General features: G+C 44.0%; 1 protein-coding gene across 1 annotated transcript in view; it reads right to left on the bottom strand.

Annotated features, from left to right (window-relative positions):
• The window catches only part of KIAA1549L (KIAA1549 like), a 160,822-nt gene that overhangs the window by 55,253 nt on the left and 85,573 nt on the right, over positions 1-19,996 (bottom strand). The window contains exons 14-15 of the mRNA XM_052652178.1: positions 14,874-15,001; positions 6,168-6,346 (exon numbers count right to left, since the gene is read on the bottom strand). Coding sequence (XP_052508138.1) covers positions 6,168-6,346; positions 14,874-15,001 — 307 coding nt within the window. The remainder of the gene's footprint in view (positions 1-6,167; positions 6,347-14,873; positions 15,002-19,996) is intronic.

The raw sequence follows: 19,996 nt of genomic DNA, 5'->3' as shown, positions 1-19,996 counted from the left end.
CTGATGGTATTTTTAGGCTGGCAGCATCTCACAAATCTTTAATTGTTCCCTCATTCCACTTGCCACTGAGAAAACCAGCAAAGAGAAGAAGCTAGCATGACACCCTCTGGGCCAGGAATCCATTTCTGGAATCTCTCCTAAGATGATATTCCAAGAGAATTTCAAAGTCAGAGATGAAAGTTAATATCGTCAGTAATCAGACATATCAGTATCAGGTACTTCTTGATTCCATGGCCATGAAGGGGCACATCATTGCCATGGATATGTGAAAAATTCATAACCTCAACCCAATCATAAGAAAACACCAGACAAATCCAAACCGAGGGACATTCTACACAGTAACTGGCCAGTACTGCTTCAAAAGAATAACAGTCATGAAGAACAAAATGGTCACAGAGGATGGAGGAACTCTCCCAAACTTGAACTACCCCAAACTTGTTTGGGAGGAGACTCAAGAGACAGTTAAATGCCACATGAGATCCTGGATTGGATTACAGAACAGAGAACGGACATGAGAGGAAAACCAGTGAATTTCAAATGAGGTCTGCACATCATTCAACAGTATTGCACCAATATTATGTTCCTGGGCTGGATCATTTTTTATGGTTACACAAGGTGTTCATATTAGGGGTAGCAGGTAAACAACTAGCTGGATAAAGGAATTCTCTGTACTATTATGGCAACTCTTTAGCAAATCTAAAGTTATTCTCAAAATAAAAAGTTTCTATAAGTCAAGCACGGAAACTAAAACCAAAAAATACCTGGTTTGAACAACGGGAGAGTAGTTTCCCAATCAATGGTGCACTTACTCAATCAAGACATTCACAACGATGGTCAGAAAGACAACAGCAACACAGCCAGTGCTTAAAGATACAAGATATAAGGTGGTCTGAATATGATAAGATTCTAAAATACACATGAGTTTGAGCAAAAGCTAGAAGAGAAGGTGGAAAACATGAAAACAGAGGATATGTTGCTGCTGCTGCTGCTAAGTAGCATCAGTCGTGTCCGACTCTGTGTGACCCCATAGACAGCAGCCCACCAGGCTCCCCCGTCCCTGGGATTCTTCAGGCAAGAACACTGGAGTGGGTTGCCATTTCCTTCTCCAATGCATGAAAGTGAAAAGTGAAAGTGAAGTTGCTCAGTCGTGTCCGACCCTCAGCGACCCCATGGACTGCAGCCCACCAGGCTCCTCCGTCCATGGGATTTTCCAGGCGAAAGTACTGGAGTGGGTTGCCATTTCCTTCTCCAATGTGTGAAAGTGAAAAGTGAAAGTGAAGTCGCTCAGTCATGTCCGACCCTCAGCGACCCCATGGACTGCAGCCTTCCAGGCTCCTCCGTCCATGGGATTTTCCAGGCAAGAGTACTGGAGTGGGGTGCCATTGCCTTCTCCGAGAGGATATGTTAGGGCAGTGAAATTAAGTGGTCTTTCTTATTTTCTGAATTTTGTATGCTGTTACTCTGTTTACTTTAAAATAATCTTTAAAAGAATTACCTACAATTCATAAAAAGAAAATTTATGGCTTTGAGGCTGTATTTTCTTCACCTAAACAAGCTGCCTGCAAGAGAAGGAGGAAAATGATAAAATAATCTGCCTAAAATGTCACAAGGCAGCAAATTACAGAGAACAGTCCAGGGCTCTTTTTCAATCCAGATGCCAGCAAGGTCTATTCCTTCAACTACCAAAATGTGACATGTATACATTTCTGGACAGGGAGAATGCTACTCTGTTCTCCTGTGACAGTGTGATGGGTCTGGCTAAAAAAGAGAGTGGAAAATTAGATTTAGCTGACATCTGGAATCTGTCCCCATTGCTAAGCTGGGATGAAAAGATCCAGGCATGGCAGCCATCACCTGGGTCCATACTGGGTAGAGGGTCTTAATGAAGAATAGTTACCAGTGCATCAGTGATAACCTCAGAGGCCTCTAATCTGGGGCTTGAGTGTCAGTGGCAGAAGTGGGCCCAGGGAAAGATTCAGTGGCTGTGATTGTCTTTGAGAAGATATATAGGTTCCCAAATTGTAGGGCCTAAGGGCCCTAAGTACTTGACCAATGAATCCTGGATGGTTAGCTGACTAATGATGAAGTATGCTCAGTCACTATATAAAGCACATCTATTTCTGCTTTATTGACTATGCCAAAGCCTTTGACTGTGTGGATCACAATAAACCGTGGAAAATTCTGAAAGAGATGGGAATACCAGACCACCTGACCTGCCTCTTGAGAAATCTGTATACAGGTCAGGAAGCAACAGTTAGAACTGGACATGGAACAACAGACTGGTTCCAAACAGGAAAATGAGTACGTCATGGCTGTATATTGTCACCCTGCTTATTTAACTCCTATGCAGAGTACATCATGAGAAACGCTGGACTGGAAGAAACACAAGCTGGAATCAAGATTGCTGGGAAAAATATCAATAACCTCAGATATGCAGATGACACCACCCTTATGGCAGAAAGTGAAGAGGAGCTAAAAAGCCTCTTGATGAAAGTGAAAGAGGAGAATGAAAAAGTTGGCTTAAAGCTCAACATTCAGAAAACGAAGATCATGGCATCTGGTCCCATCACTTCATGGCAAATAGATGGGGAAACAGTGGAAACAGTGTCAGACTTTTTGGGGGGGCTCCAAAATCACTGCAGATGGTGACTGCAGCCATGAAATTAAAAGACACTTACTTCTTGAAAGAAAAGTTTATGAGCAACCTAGATAGCATATTGAAAAGCAGAGATATTACTTTGCTAACAAAGGTCCGTCTAGTCAAGGCTATGGCTTTTTCTAGTGGTCATGTATGGATGCGAGATTTGGACTGTGAAGAAAGCTGAGCACCGAGGAATTGATGCTTTTGAACTGTGGTGTTGGAGGAGACTCTTGAGAGTCCCTTGGACTGCAAGGAGATCCAACCAGTCCATTCTGAAGGAGATCAGCCCTGGGTGTTCTTTGGAAGGAATGATGCTAAAGCTGAAATGCCAGTACTTTGGCCACCTCATGAGAAGAGTTGACTGATTGGAAAAGACTCTGATGCTGGGAGGGATTGAGGGCAGGAGGAGACGGGGACGACAGAGGATGAGATGGCTGGATGGCATCACCGACTCAATGGACGTGAGTCTGAGTGAACTCCAGGAGATGGTGATGGACATGGAGGCCTGGTGTGCTGCGATTCATGGGGTCACAAAGAGTCGGCCACGACTGAGCAACTGAGCTGAACTGAACTGCTGATCAGTCACTCATTTGTGCAAGAATCTGTGACCCTATGGACTGTAGCCCTCTAGGCTCCTCTGTCCATAGGATTCTCCAGGTAAGAATACTGGAGTGGATTTCCATTTCCTACTCCAGGGGATCTTCCTGACCCAGGGAACAAACCTGCGTCTCCTACATCTTCTGCATTGGCAGGTGGGTTCTTTACCACCAGCACCACCTGAAAGCTAATGATGATGATATAATAATAACATATTTGTTGTATGTTAGACAATATTCTATGTGCTTTATGCATATTAACTCATTTGATCCTCACAACAGTCCCATTGTACAGATAGAGATACTGAGGCACAGAGAATTTAAGCTGTTGGTGACGGACAGGGAGGCCTGATGTGTTGCGGTTCATGGTGTCACAGAGTCAGACACGACTGAGCGACTGAACTGAACTGAACTGAAGGTCACGCAGATATTAAGTAGAAGAGGCAGGACTCACTTTCTTGCAGTGTGGCTGAAGAATCCATACTCTTTCAAGCAAAGTGCTCTTTTTTACTGATGGGCCACAATAAGTCAAAGAGAGGGAAGGAGTGCTGGACAGGGAGCCAGGGGACCTGATCCTCATGCTGTCACAATAACCTGCAGTGTGACCCTGATTAAGCCTCCTGAGCCCTCTGACTTCCATTTCTTTGTCTAAAAAAAAATGAGAAAGTTGGGATACAAGTGCTCTATGAGTCCACAACCAGTTAAGTTCTTTTTATTTTTAATCATCTATTTATTTATTTTTATTTTTGGCTGCCCTGTGCAGCTTGTGGGAGCTTAGTTGCCCAACTAGGGATCAAACCCAGGCTCACATAAGTGAAAGTGTCAAGTCTTAAACACTGGACCTCCAGGAAATTCCCAGTTAAGTTCTTTTTAAAAACTGATAAACATCAACTCATCATCCCTCTAGGCAGTTCAGGCTTTCTGTCAAGAAAACAGAAGGAGCTTCCTGGATCAGGTCTATAACAGGCTTTTTCACGTGGCCTGGATGGGGGATGTGGACAAGCCGCTGAAGGGTGTTTACAGTACCCAGCTGTATGGGGTCGTGGTGTGTTCCTCAAGGTGTGGTGGGAAAGAGCCTTTAAAGTTTTGGAAATCTCCCACCCAGCGCAGGTAACCATAGCTGGCTGGGTATAAACAAACAAAGTGAATAACCAAACTGCTGAATGACAACAGAGAATAACAATGAAATTGTGTGTGTGTGCATGTATGTGTGAGGTATTCACAAGGAGGTTCCATCGGCATGGCCTTAAGGGATCATAAACATCTTCAGCCCACTGACCATTCTGCTGCAGAAGATGGAGAATGGCAGCTAATTTTTACCCAATTTACTCTCTTGTTCTCCCCTAAACTGCCTGTATCTATCATCTATCTATCTCCATCCACCCATCCATCCATCCATCCATCCGTTTTTCTTTGGTGAAATCTCTGATGTGCAGTACTAATCTTTTTAAGACTTAGGAAAATTGACTGACATCACACTATTCATTGATATTCCTCCTGGAAGCACGCAAAGGGTTGCTTCAAGCTTGCTCATTCACACCAGTCAGAATGGCAGCGATCCAAAAGTCTACAAGCAATAAATGCTGGAGAGGGTGTGGAGAAAAAGGAACCCTCTTACACTGTTGGTGGGAATGCAAACTAGTACAGCCACTATGGAGAACAGTGTGGATTCCTTAAAAAATTGCAAATAGAACTGCCTTATGACCCAGCAATCCCACTGCTAGGCATACACACTGAGGAAACCAGAATTGAAAGAGACACGTGTACCCCAGTGTTCATCATGGCACTGTTTATAATAGCCAGGTCATGGAAACAACCTAGATGTCCATCAGCAGATGAATGGATAAGAAAGCTGTGGTACATATACACAATGGAGTATTACTCAGCCATTAAAAAGAATACATTTGAATCAGTTCTAATGAGGTGGATGAAACTGGAGCCTATTATACAGAGTGAAGTAAGCCAGAAAGAAAAACACCAATATAGTATACTAACACATATATATGGAATTTAGAAAGATGGTAATGATAACCCTCTATGCGAGACAGCAAAAGAGACACAGATGTATAGAACGGACTTTTAGACTCTGTGGGAGAGGGAGAGGGTGGGATGATTTGGGAGAATGGCATTGAAACATGTATACTATCAGGTAAGAAACAAATCGCCAGTCTATGTTCAATGCAGGATATAGGATGCTTGGGGCTGGTGCACGGGGATGATCCAGAGAGATGATATGGGATGGGAGGTGGAAGGAGGGGTCAGGATTGGGAACTCATGTACACCTGTGGCTGATTCATGTGAATGTATGGCAAAACCAACCAAAGTAAAATAAAAATAAAAATAAATAAATTTAAAAAAAGGAATCTTAAAAAAAAAAAGAAATAAAAGTCATTTCAAAGCCTATGTAGTGGGCCACATTCCCTGTCCTTATCTCCTCTGGTCCCCTATCAATTTCAGCTCTCTCCATCCCCACTGCCACAGATACCCCATCATGACCACTTTAGTGGTGTTATCAAGAAAGGAAGTAGGCTGTGTGAGTGAGGGATTAGGGAAGCAGAATTTTGGATGTTTCTCTTCATAATGACAGTTTTTTTATAAACTCCCCTATGGGCTTTCTGGCCTGGAGAATTCCATAGACTGTACAGTCCGTGGGGTCACAAAGAGTTGGACACGACTGAGCGACTTTCACTTCACTTCATTTCATGGACTTTCTGATGAAGGTGGAAAACGCTCCAAAAACATTACTCAACAAACTGGTTTGGGGTGACCGGTGTCCTGATTTGTTCCACTGAGGCCTGCACATGCAGAGGGAAAAATGACCCACAGAGCCCCGTACACCTGCACCCGGGGCCCCCAGGGCTCCTCCTTGGTCCACATTCACAGAGGCCTGGCTGCACCCAGTCTCTCCCGCTCTGTCCTGGGGTGCTCACCTCGCCGTTGAGGACAGCTGGCTCCTGGCTCCTGTCCGAGGCAGGGTGCACCACGGGGAGGGCTGTGGGCTTTATTCCGATGAGATGCACAGACCCAGAAGATGTGTCAAAGGGATCCACAGCCACCTTGCCAGAGTTGTCAAAAAGGACCGCTCCTTCCTCTTCATCACTCGCCGGCACTAAAGCACAACATAAACACATTGATTTTCTGTTGTAGGGGAGCTGCACCATCGTGGGGGAATGTATGTCAGGCTCACAGCCTAAGGACATCATTTTACTCAAAATGACCTCAGGAACAACAGTGTCTGGTTCGGTGCCAACGGCTCACTGCTGCTGGTGGCTTTCTCTTAAAATTTACTATCTATACTCTTCACCCCGCCACTGGTTTGAATTTAAATGGCAAAACCATTCCTTCAAAACTGTGATAGAACACATTTGGAGGAAAAAAAAAGTTAATTTTTTCTCTATATTTGAGTCGGAGATGGGGAAAGTGCCATTTGGCCAAACTTGGCACCTATTCTTAAAATATGATAATCAAGACAATAATAGCACTCAGTTAGTCTCTGCCACCAAAGCCACCCATTTTTGCATTGCATAAAGGTTATGAGTCTTCCCTGGTCAACCAGCCACAGTAATTGCTGCTGAAACTTTTTTCCCCTTGAAGATTATTTCTCCAGTGACTAAGGTTTTGGTTTCTTTCATTTGTCTAAAACAAAAGAAAGCTAAGAAATAACCACTGAGAAATGAATTTAAAGCTACAGTGAAAGTCACTCAGTCGCGTCTGACTCTTTGCAACTCCGTGGACTATACAGTCCATGGAATTCTCTAGGCCAGAATACTGGAGTGGGTTGCCTTTCCCTTCTCCAGGGCATCTTCCCAACCCAGGGATTGAACCCAGGTCCCCTGCATTGCAGGTGGATTCTTGACCAGCTGAGCCACAAGGGAAGCCCTTAAAGCTACAGGCAACTCCCCTAATTACCTAGAGCGATTTGCACCTACACTCTGTTAAACTAATGCTCCCCTCTGACAGAGGGTTCTGCTGCAATTGCTGAAGGACAGCCGTCTGCATCGTGCGTCCATAGATAGGCTGATGGAAAATGTTCCAGGGCCAGTGGTACCTTGCTGATTTACTTAAAGCACATTCCCATTAAATATCTATATGAACGACAGTTTACTAAGCATGGCTCGGCAAGAGATAAATGAAGCCCGTTCAAACAACCAACCCAGTAAGCAACTTAGGAGCAAAATAGGTGTTATATAAAATATGAATGTAATAGAAGTATATTCATCTTTCCTCCTGTCTCACGAGATTGGGATTTCATTTAAATTATTGAGAAACATCTGTCACTTATCATAATCACAGAAGATTTTTCAAATTAAGCCAAGTAAATTGCTATTTTTACAAAAGTAGTTAAAACTCTTCACAGTCTAACCATGGGTTATACCTGGAATATTTGGGGTGCTGTGGACTTATTTGTAAATAGGTCACCGATGAGCCAATGACAAAGGAAGACCTTTATTCAGATGTGTTACCAGATGCATATATCATTTTAGAATGTAGTTTTGCTAGGCAGTTCTTGCTTTCCCATCATAATCTCCCTCCCAGACAACTGCTATGAAGTTCAAGATGGCCAAGATGACTTGGTGTATCCAAGATGCACTCCAAGATGGCACCAAGTAACTCTCACCTCATAGTCACATAGGACTAACCTGTGTAACAAATAGGTAACTGCAGAAATGACAGTGTATTGCTTCCAAGTCTAGGTCATTAAAAAAGCATTGTTGCTTCCACTTTGCTCTCTCTTGGATGACTCCTTACTCTAGGGGAAGCCTGCTGCCATGTTATGAGACCACTAAAGTAGCCCTATCGAGAGGTCCATTTGGCAGGAAACAGACTCCTGCCAACAACTGTGATAGTGTAACCTTTTGATGGTTACAGCTCAGCCTAACATCTTGACTGCAACCTCATGAGACACTCGGAGCCAGAATCACCCCATTAAGCCATTTCTGAATTCCTGACCCACAGACATTATGTGAGATACTAAATTTAGATAGTCATTTTTGGTGGCTAGGTGTTGGGGTAGTTTGTTACACAGCTATAAGTAACTAATACATGTCCTAAACAAGCCCCCTCCTCTGAGCTGCCACTCGGCTCCTCCTGCCTCTAAAATACACATTCCACTAGCAGCAAGGATGGATTATCTTTTCAGGAGATAACCAGATCACAGCACTCCTTTGATCAGAACCCTCTGAAGGCTTCATCTCTCTCAGAATAAAACCAAGAGTCTTTACTGTGACCTACACAGTTCTGTACCATGTGGCCCTGGCCACCTTGCTGAGCCCATTTCCCAACTCTCCCCTGAGTCAGCCTGCTCCAGCCACAATGGCCTTTTGAACACAGCAGGCTTGTTCCCACCTCCAGGATTTTGCATTTACTATTCCTTCTGCTCAGACTGCTCTTTCCATTACCTTTACCTGCCTAGTTCCTTCTTATTTTTCAAGTTGCTGCTTAAAGAAGACTTTCTTTATCCACCAGTCCAAAATAACTCACCTCATCCCTCTATTATTTCTGCATTGCCTTTACCATTATTGTTGTATTGATTTAATCTGCTCCCATCCCCTGCCACTAGAACATAAGCTCCATTCGTGCCCATCTTTTTAATGTCTAATGCTTTTGCCTTTAACAATGTCTTACACACAGTTGGCTTTCAATAGGGATTTGCTGAATGAGTGAAGGAAGGACTAAAATTTCCTGACTTGGAAAAGGAGATGCTGTTAGTACCTGCAAAACCAGTAAACATGTAGAAGTTAAAGTCTTGCCATCATGAAACCATTCAGAGGTTGAAAAGATGGTACTTCACATTTTTATTGCTTCCAAATTGTGATACTCTTACTTCCCACCCCATGGTCAGGTAAAAGGGGGGAGCATAACTATAATAGGACAGGAAAAGGATACCCTGGAAACTACAAACTGCAGCTCTTTTCCATCGTTACTTAAAGTCATATTTAGATTCACACAATTATTCCTCTAGGTTTCTTTAAGAGCAAATAGCTATCCTCCCCCCAAAAAAGACTGTGTGGAAAAATACATTAAAAGGCACTGCATTAAGTGCTAATACATTAAAGTGTTCTGTGAATACAGCAGGTTCGTGAGAATATTTAGAGCATAATTTGTCTCCTAAGAAAAAATCATGGGGCAATGCTAAGAAAAGGGCCATGGTGAGGCTGAGAAAGTCCTAGAACTTTATCATGTCATCAGTAATTGCCACCAAGCATCCACCCCGTATCTATTTGTGTTTTGTTTGCATTGCTGGTTTGAACTTCAGTAAATAAGAGATTTCACTTTCTCCTGTTTCAACTGGCAGGAGGAGAACCTTCCCATCAGATGCAGAAAATGCCCTGAAACAAAACATGTTCTTTTGTGGGGGGAATCTTTATTAAAGCTCAAAGACAAATAATCTACAACTAGAATCACTGCCCTTTGGTGTTGCTTATCAAATAATAAGTGAGTCTCCATCTCATTGAGAAGGAAAAGAAAATAAAAACTGAAATTATTTTTGAGCAAATATCTCTAACAAATCTTCAAGGGCTCCTGCCAAGAAAGCAGTGATTCATCCTCCAAGCTCTCTGCTTCTTGTCTCCCTCCTGCCCCATGATAGCTAAGAGGCAAGGTCTGATTAAATTCTGAACCCTGGCTGTGAAATCACAGTATCTTAAAGGAAGGTACACTCTTATGCATCTATGGAGGTTCTTTCTTCTAAATAACTGAAGTATAAATACATACATTATGTTCTCACCTTGAACTCATTTTTAACTCTTTCATGGAAAACACTCTTTTTAAGGTGATATTCATCTTCTTTCAGAAGTTTGCATGCATGTGTCTCAGTGTCTCAGTCATGTCTATCTCTTTGTGACCTCATGGACTGTAGTCCGCCAGGCTCCTCTGTCTCTGGGATTTTCCAGGCAAGAAGACTGGAGTAGGTTGCCATTTCCTTCTCCAGGGGATCTTCCTGAAACGGGGATTGAACTTGTGTCTCCTACATCTCCTTTATTGGCAGGCAGATTCTTTACTACTGAGCCACCTGGCAAGTTTAAGCATCTGTATGTAGTTGAGAAAATGCCAAATTGTTTTGCTTTCAAAATCCTAGCTCTCACATCTATCCTTCCCACTTATATTTAAACATCATCTTGAAACAGACTCTAAAACTGCCTATAGCTATGGTAGGTATGGACCAAACAGAGCAGAAGATATTAACAAGAGGTGGCAAGAATACACAGAAGAATACAAAAAAGATCTTAATGACCCAGATAACCACGATGGTGTGACCACTCACCTAAAGCCAGACAACTTGGAGTGAGAAGTCAAGCGGGCCTTAGGAAGCATCACTATAATGGAGGTGATGGAATTTCAGCTGAGCCATTTCAAATCTTAAAAGATGATGCTGTGAAGGTGCTGCACTCAATATACCAGCAAATTTGGAAAACTCAGCAGTGGCCACAGGACTGGAAAAGGTCAGTTTTCATGCCGAGCCCAAAGAAGGGCAATGCCAAAGAATGTTCAAACTATCACACAATTGCACTTATTTCACATGCTAGAAAAGTAATACTCAAAATTCTCCAAGCCAAGCTTCAACAGTACGTGAACCGAGAATTTCCAGATGTTCAAGCTGAATTTAGAAAAGGCAGAGGAACCAGAGATCAAATTGCCAACATCCATTGCATCATTGAAAAAGCAAGAGAGTTCCAGAAAAATAGCTACTTCTGCTTCATTGACTATGCTAAAGCCTTTAACTGTGTGGATCACAAAAAACTGAAAAATTCTGAAAGAGATGGGAATACCAAACCATCTGACCTGCCTCTTGAGAACTCTGTATGTAGGTCAAGAAGCAACAGTTAGAACTGGACATGGAACAACCGACTGGTTCCAAATTGGGAAAGGAGTACTTCAAGGCTGCATATTGTCACCCTGCTTATTTAACTTATATGCAGAGTACATCATGTGAAATGCCAGGCTGGATGAAGCACAAGCTGGAATCAAGATTGCTGGAAGAAATATCAATAACCTCAGATATGCAGATGACACCACCCTTATGGCAGAAAGCAAAGAGGAACTAAAGAGCCTCTTGATGAAAGTGAAAGAGGAGAGTGAAAAGCTGGCTTAAAACTCAACATTCAAAAAACAAAAATTATGGCATCCAGTCCCACCACTTGATGGCAAATAGATGGGGAAACAATGGAAACAGTCAAAGACTTTATTTTCTTGGGCTCCAAAATCACTGCAGATGGTGACTGCAGCCATGAAATTAAGATACTTGCTCCTTGGAAGAAAAGCTAAAACAAACCTAGACAGTAAATTAAAAAGCAGAGATATTACTTTGCCAGCAAAGATCTGTTAAGTCAAAGCTATGGTTTTTCCAGTAGTCATGTATGGATGTGACAGCTGGACCATAAAGAAGGCTAACTGCTGAAGAATTGATGCTTCTGAGCTGTGGTGTTGGAGAAGACTCTTGAGAATCCCTTGGGCTGCAAGGAGATCAAACCATCAATCCTAAAGGAAGTCAGTCCTGAATATTTATTAGAAGGACTGATGCTGAAGCTGAGGGTTCAGTACTTTGGCCACCTGATGCAAAGAACTGACTCATTAGAAAAGACCCTGATGCTGGGAAAGATTAAGGACAGGAGGAGAAGGGGACGACAGAGAATGAGATGGCTGGATGGCACCACTGACTCAATGGACATAAGCTTGAGCAAGCTTAGGGAATGGTGAAGGGCAGGGAAGTCTGGCGTGCTGCAGTCCAAGTGGTCACAAAGAGTCAGACATGACTGAGTGACTGAACACAATAACAACAGCTATGTTAACTAATGAAGCCACTGAACTACAAGTTTCCCATCCCCACCCCACCCCTGCCTTCAGTCACATTGCATATGAGACAGTCTTTTCCTTTTAAAGTTTTGATTTTCACAAAAAAAGCAGAGAGTTAGAAGCTACGGAGGCAACAAACCTGGTGAAAACCAAGAACAATTTTAGAATAACAGCCTGTTAAATGAACATTTATTAATGAAAATCAGTAACCCTAACTTCTAGGATGGACCCTGAGCCATAAAACAACATCTGATTATTCCATACCAAAAGAATAATCTATTCTCAGAGGTTATATTCACACATTCAGTACTTTATGCAAGCTGACAATGTGATGGAAATACACCTTATACGTTTTCTACAATTCCATTTAGTGTTATTTTTTGCTTTCCCTTCCTTCCCTCTGTTTATCTTCTAATCCAATAAAATATGTTATTGATGTTTTTGATGAACTATAATATTGCATTGTGATAAAGTGGAACCTGTGTTAAAAAAGGACACTTGTAGGTTCCATTGAAGGTCCAGCCTAGAATTCTAATGTGCTTCAGCATCTGTTGAATTTTACATTAAACGAGTTGGTCCTTTCATTCCTATTTGAAACTTTCAAAGTGAAGCCTCACTGAACAGGAACCTGCAGTCAAAGAGAAGTGACCAAGTCTGAAAATTCACTGTGTTTACCTTTGGCAAAAATAAAATGCAACAAAGCACTGTAAACTTGGAGAAAGGATGGCTTTTTAATAAGACAAACACATTAAAACCTCAACCTGGTACAGTAATTGCATTTTATTCATGCACCAGCTGTTGCTATTTCTGAACCTGATATTTAAATAATCAAAGTGACCTAAAGGGAATAAGGAGGCAGGCAGGAAGGGTGGGGGAAACAAGAACAGGAAGGTCAGCGGGAACATTTAGAGAACTCAGTGTCCCACTGACCGGGCCAGTGGGGAGCCACGGAGTATGAAACTGGCCCTGCCCCTTCCTCTTGTACAGATTAAATGCAGGGAAGGGGTAAAGGCATCCTCTTGTAAGAGAGTATTTGTTGACAGAACAGTCTGTATGTTGCACATTTTTAAGCAAGTAAAAGGGCATAGAGCAGTATGTACACTGGTCTCATTGTACAAAATAAAACAAAGCAATACAACAAAAAAGCAAATATACATGTGTGGTGTCGTATGCATAGTCAATAGGTCTGAGAGAGACACACTGAGTTTTTCAAGACCCTTTGAAGACTGGGGTGGGTGATGGGGCAGCTGGGGGAGGATGGACTCTGATTTCAGTTCAATTCAGTTGCTCAGTCGTGTCCAACTCTGCGACCCCACGGACCGCAGCATGCCAGGCTTCCCTGTCCATCACCAACTCCCGGAGTTTACCCAGACTTTATATATTTCCAGGAAGAATATAAAGGAAGGTGGGGGAGGAGTGTGCCAGGAGTAGGAGGAGCAGGAGGGCCTCTTGATTAGAGGTCATGGTGGTCACCACATTTGGTTAAAGCAGCCTGCCCCTATGGCTTCACTGCCTATCGTCTCTGGGTTGCCTCACTCCCTCTGCCCACCTCTCTGATGATCTCACTCGGGAGAAAAGAAGAGAAAGTTGTGAAGTTCACATCTCCCTTTACAAGCCGGTGTTCCTGCGGTCTCCTGTGTGTTGGCTTGGCAGAACACCAAGTGGTCCCAGGTGGGGTGGTTAGTCCAGGAAAACCCCCTACGTCACACCCTGATTCTGGCATGGAACGAACGGTCTCTATGTTACAGAGCATAGAGGGGTTTAGGAGAAGAAAAAAATTAAAGAATCAAATCGGTATGCCAGTTTAAACACATGCTTTACATAATGGCCAGAAATAGGGACCACGTTTTCCCTACAGAAGACAAATCCATTGTGTCACTCTTTTTTGGTCAAAAAAAGAGAAAGAAGTGATATTTGAAAACAAAAGAATATTCTGGTGCTCTCTTCAAGACAGAATCCTTGAACCACACTTCATCAAATTCCTTTTTTTAAAAAAGCACAGCCAACCAGAGTGCCAGACTGTTTGCCTTTTCACCTGGCATTGCTATAGGACTCTATCTATAACCCTTGGAGATCCAAAAGGAATTTTCCCTGATCTGAGTGGCAGAGACATCACACACGGAAGGATTGAGCGAAGACGAGGCTCAGGACAAAAGTAAGATGAGGAGGAGGGAGGGAGGCTGCACAATGATGCCTGACAGATGCCATCTATAGACGGTGCGACAGCAGAGCAAGGCAGCTGTGACCACTTGTAAACAACCCCCAAGACCAGTCCTTTACAGGGAGGGAAAAGACCTGCCCTAGAGAGAAACTAAACGGTTAAGTTGCCCTGGAGAATAAAGACAGAAGCAGGGGCTGATTTTTATGAGGACAGATTTATTACTGTCTTGTTTTTCCTGGGGGAGCTGGACTTGTGCTATCTGGATTCATAGGCACAGACTGAACCCCTGAAATTTATCAAGGGGCTCAGGGCAAGAAAATGAAGGGCAACCTCCAAGACAAGCATCAATTTGGAAAACCGCCACCCTAGTGGACCTGGTGCTAGAAATCAAGGCAATTCACCTCCAAATAAGGAAAATCTCTAAGCAAACCTCAGTTCAACCTGTAAATGAGGTTTTTCTGCACAGTCCCATACGAACAGAGGGCAGAGGTAGTGAAACAGAATAATTCAGGGAAGGGTATAGTGTGACACCTCAGGAAGGTAGGTAGGACATTTGTAGGACACAGGAAGGAGGAGCGTGGGGCTGATTTAAAGCACACTGGTGTGCAAGTGTGAGCACGCGCTTGCGTGAGTGTGTGTGGGCTGGGCTCGGGGGTGGTGCTTGGCAGGGAAGGCTTCTCACCATTTCTCTTCCGAGCCTCCTCCTTTGTCACTTTCTGCTGTGCCATTACATTCTGGGGTGAGCGCCTCCCCGAGCTGGGCTTCCCTGATTCGTTGCTGATGACAGAGCCATTCTCACTGGGCGACCTGCTGGAGGTAACCATAGCAACAGGGAGACGGTAAGTTTCAACTGGAGCAGCCTCCTCTCAAGGTTATTTTATTTGCACAGTTTATGGCTGTAGCCTTTCTTTCCGGTTTTATCCACCAAGAAGACATAATATAGGAAAAGGGGAAAAAACAAACCCTGCAGTACACCACTATAGCTTAACACTACAGGGTTAAGCAGCTGGCTGTTGTAAAGTGCGTTTACCAGTGCTTAGCTCTGCAGAGAAGTTCAACGAGTGTAGCCCTCCGTTCCCACTTCCTTTTCATTAACCCCCAGTGACTACGGACATGGCAGTGATGGCGTTTGCTCACTGTGCCCTCTTTTTAAAACATGGCAATTTGGAGAGTGTTGCAGAGTGTTTGATTCACATGGCATCTTGAGGGACATGCATAAAATACGGTTCTCTTTGGCTGATTTCCTTACAGAATATATCTTGACTCCTAAAGATTAAGTCACTCCACCACTGAGTTCTCTCTCACACACATGCACACACATTCTTTGTGCTAACTGGTAACCACTTACATTTGAATCTATCAATTTGAGCTATCCATTCATTCAGAAATTCCTACTCTGTGCTGGGATCTGTGCCAGGTTTACAGGCATCCAGAGATATGAAGATACCACCCACATTCTCCAAAAACCCACCATGAGCACCTACTATGCGCCAAGGACTTGCTGCATGCTTTCAAACTGTTGTTCTATGTGCTAAGTCACTTCAGTCATGTCCAACTCTGCGACCCTATGGACTGTAGCCCTCCAGGCTCTTCTGTCCATGGGCTTCTCCAGACAAGAATACTGGAGTGCATTGCCCTTTCCTTTCTCCAGGGGATCTTCCCGACCTGGGGACCACACTGCCGTCTCTTACGTCTCCTGCATTGGCAAGCAGGTTCTTTACCACTAGCGCCCGCCAGGAAGCCCTTCACACTGTCGCTGCATCCTTATTGTGACCAACTGGCATGGTGACTGCCACTCTTGTTAGCAAGTGAGGAACGCGAGTTTCCGGAGGCGAGGTGTTTTGTCCAGGGCAGAGTTGGGAAGTGGTGAGTCAGCCCTGGAAGCCAGAGCCCCTTCCCTTTCTGTCTTCTACGGTGTCCCAGAGGAGGCAGGCCTTATACAGGGCAAGCCACAGGGCCTTCTTGCCTTCCCTTGGGGCCATTCTAGGGTCCTCTGGAACCTATGGGGAAAGGGACTCCTGCCCCTGCCGAGGCTCACGCACCCCAGACCGCAGCAGCCTGTGGGTGGGATGAGCCAAAGACCCACTGCCTTCCCCTCTGGGGGAGACAATCAGGGGGCAGCTATCCAGAGGCTCACCGAACCCCTTGTTCTTCTCTTGTCAATTGCACAAACTCAGAACCTACTGGCACGTGGCCCCTACAGTGGAAAACTGACTGGAATAAAATGCAGCCCCTGACCCGTAAGTAAGCCTGCTCCTCTCATTTCCCTCTTTTCCACTGAGAATTTGGGATTCTCAGTCATGCACATTTCCATGCACTTCAGCACCCTAAAAACCATGCACAATGAAAGTGCCCACTCACAACCATGGGAGGAGGCAGTCGGCACGAGTGCACAGAACACACTCAGGGCCACAGGAGATGCTCTCTGCCAAGGACATGCAGACAAGCATGCGTCTGGGAGGAACCGTTTACAATACTCCCTCTTTGGGCATTCCGACAGCACGTTAGCACTTCAAAGGGTCCCATTAGTCCTGTCAGAAAGAGATTCATCTTGTTTTGTTTAATTCAGCACTTCTCTGGGTTGTTTTTTTTGTTTGTTTGTTTTTTTTACCACAACCTCTTTCACCATAAAAGTAATACAACAAATGTAGTTTGGGAAATATGAATGAGGCATTAACTATGTGATCACTGAGTGCCCGGTGTGCAAACACACACACGCTCTAGGATTGTTTTCAGAACCTCACAGTTAAAGAAATGGCAACCCACTCCAGTATTCTTGCCTGGAAAATTCCATGGACTGAGGAGCCTGGTAGGCTACAGTCCATGGGGTTGCAAAGAGTCGGACATGACTGAGCAACTTCACTTCACTTCTTCACTCTCCCCAAGACCCTGATGCTGGGCAAGACTGAAGGCTGGAGGAGAAGGGGAGGGGAGAATGAGATGGTTGGATGGCATCACTGACTCAATGGACATGAGTATGAGTAAACTCCAGGAGTTGGTGGTGATGGACAGGGAAGCCTGGCGTGCAGCAGTCCATGGGGTCGCAAAGAGTCAGACACGACTAAGAGACTGAACTGAACTGAACTCTTCCCATTGGCTTATTGGGACAAAGGGATTTTCACTGAGGTCCAGAAAGAAAAGCTCCTGGCAACTTGTTTTACGTGCACAAAATATTTAATGGTTTTTCTGAGGCACTACAAGGAGATCCAACCAGTCCATTCTAAAGGAGATCAGCCCTGGGTATTCTTTGGAAGGAATGATGCTAAAGATGAAACTCCAGTACTTTGGCCACCTCATGTGAAGAGTTGACTCATTGGAAAAGACTAATGCTGGGAGGGATTGGAGCAGGAGGAAAAGGGGATGACAGAGGATGAGATGGCTGGATGGCATCACTGACTCGATGGACGTTGAGTTTGAGTGAACTCCGGGAGATGGTGATGGACAGGGAGGCCTGGCGTGCTGAGATTCATGGGGTTGCAAAGAGTCAGACACAACTGAGCGACTGAACTGAACTGAGGCATTTGCATGTCCCTTCCCTCATTTGATCTTGAAATAATTTTCTGACTATTCCTCTCCCTCCAAGGAAAGATATGAATGAGCACATTTCCGGGTTGGGGTGGGAGGGAGCCCAACTCTGCTTTATTCTCTGCATCAGCTTACAGACTTCTGTTTACATGAAACTGTCAACTCCATTCACAGGGCTAGGTGGCTTAAACAGTAGAGAGTCCGCCTGCAATGCAGGAGACCCGGGTTTGTCAATTCCATGAATTTCTGATCCAAAACAGAGGGTGAGATGTGTGTGTGTGTGTACATGTGTCTACTCAGGACAGGGACAAAAATGTCTTTAAATGGGTCACCAGAGAGGCTGCAATCTAAGGCCACTGAACTCAGTAGTCCCCATTCTGAGTCTGGGTGGACACAGATCCTGAAGAACAATCATGGGGGTGGGGATTAAATCAACTGCTGAACAATCAGGACCAGTCCATGCACTGAAGTGCCCACTGCAAATGGCTGTCCCTATGAGGTCGATTCTCCATCCTTGCTCATAATATCAGTCATGGACCAACAAAATAGCATTGCCAAAAGCCTACATAAGGAAAAGAACTTGAAACATCATCTGGTTGTTTGCACACAGCTAAATCTTCCATTTTCCTTCAGTTTTAAAACAATTTTGAAGAATGGAGATATCTTAATGATCACCAAATCATTGGTTTCCCCTATTCTTTTTTTTTTTTTTTAAGATTTTTTTTTGTGTGGATCATTTTCTTGTGCGTGGATCTATAGAAGTTGTACCACACTGTTTCCATTTTCTATGTTTTGGCTTTTGGGGGCCATGAGGCATGTGGGATCTCGGCTCCCGAACCAGGGGTCGAACCTGCATCCCTTGCACTGGAAGGCATAGTCTTTTAACCTCTGGACCACCAGAGAAGTCACTCCCTTATTCTTCACTTGCAAAACTTTTTGGACCATCTAACAGCCCCATTCTGAGAGGTCACACAGTCCTGGTCTGGCAAGAATGAGGAGACTGATGTGGCAAGTTGGGGAAGACAGAAACATAGATGTATGATAGGCTTGTTCTCGGATTTGGCATCTTAAAATCTTCCTAAATGAAAAGAGACTCCTGTGATCAGTTGAACTTGAACAGAGATGACGTTTCTCCCACAGTTTTGGCAATGATATAGCCAGCCCTTAGTAAAGTTATATTTGTAGACAAAATTATGAAGCAAATGGAGATGTCATTTAACAGGGTCATTGTTTTCTTTATTTGTATTCGTTTCATAAGCTAGTATTTCTTAATAAAAATCTGAGGTTAAAGAATTTGAATCTGATTAATCCCAGGGATGGAGGAGTCTGGTAGGCTGCAGCCCATGGGGTTGTGAAGAGTTGGACACGACTGAGCGACTTCATTTTCATGCATTGGAGAAGGAAATGGCAACCCACTCCAGTGTTCTTGCCTGGAGAATCCCAGGAATGGGGGAGCCTGGTGGGCTGCCGTCTATGGGGGTCGCACAGCGTCGGACACGACTGAAGCGACTTAGCAGCAGCAGCAGCAGCAGTAGCAAGAGTAGACTCCTTGCAAATTCATGAAAAAAAAGAGCTTGTTCTAAAACCATTTTTTTAAAAGAAAGCTTTGCACAATTTAAACCACTCAACTAGAATGTGTGGAAAAGTTTCTATTCTTCCTGGCAGTGCAGTGCTATGTTACTATCCTAATTTTAGTAATTCTCTTTATTTCTTTTCAGTGTCATCCTAATAGGTGATATAAAATTATTAGCATGCCTTTATTGTACTTGGCAAAGATCATAATGAGAATAATTACTATAGATAACACTACTGGCCAGCCAACTCCAATACATCATCCATTGCTTCTCTGTATGTTTCAACTCCAGGCTGGAGTGGACCCTGGCATTTAAGGTTCCAATTTGTTCACACTTCCCTGTAACTAACTTAGGCTAGTCCCCTCCCACACTGACTCTTGTGTTTTGCTTTGGCCAATAGGACAGTAATAAACATGATACAAGCAAAGACTTGAGGTTTGTTTGGGGCTTGTTTTCTTGCTACCCTGGGAACTCTGTAACCATCTTGTCAAAAAGTGAAAGCTAACCTACTAGAGGAATCAGGACCACATACCATGATGCCCCAGTTAGCTGGCCACCCCAGACAAGGCTGTCATCAACAAGCCAGCCCAGCAGACCTCCCCCCTGACCAAAGATGCATGAGACAGCCCAGCTGAGATCAGCCAAGCCAAGTTCAGACTAGAAGAACCACCCAGCTGAGCTCAGCCAAGACTGCTGATCCACCAAA

The sequence above is a fragment of the Budorcas taxicolor genome, chromosome 15 (assembly GCF_023091745.1).
Source record: "Budorcas taxicolor isolate Tak-1 chromosome 15, Takin1.1, whole genome shotgun sequence".
NCBI classification, from domain to species: domain Eukaryota; kingdom Metazoa; phylum Chordata; class Mammalia; order Artiodactyla; family Bovidae; genus Budorcas; species Budorcas taxicolor.
Note: the sequence above shows the minus strand (reverse complement) of the source record. Positions and strands in the feature narration are given on the sequence as shown.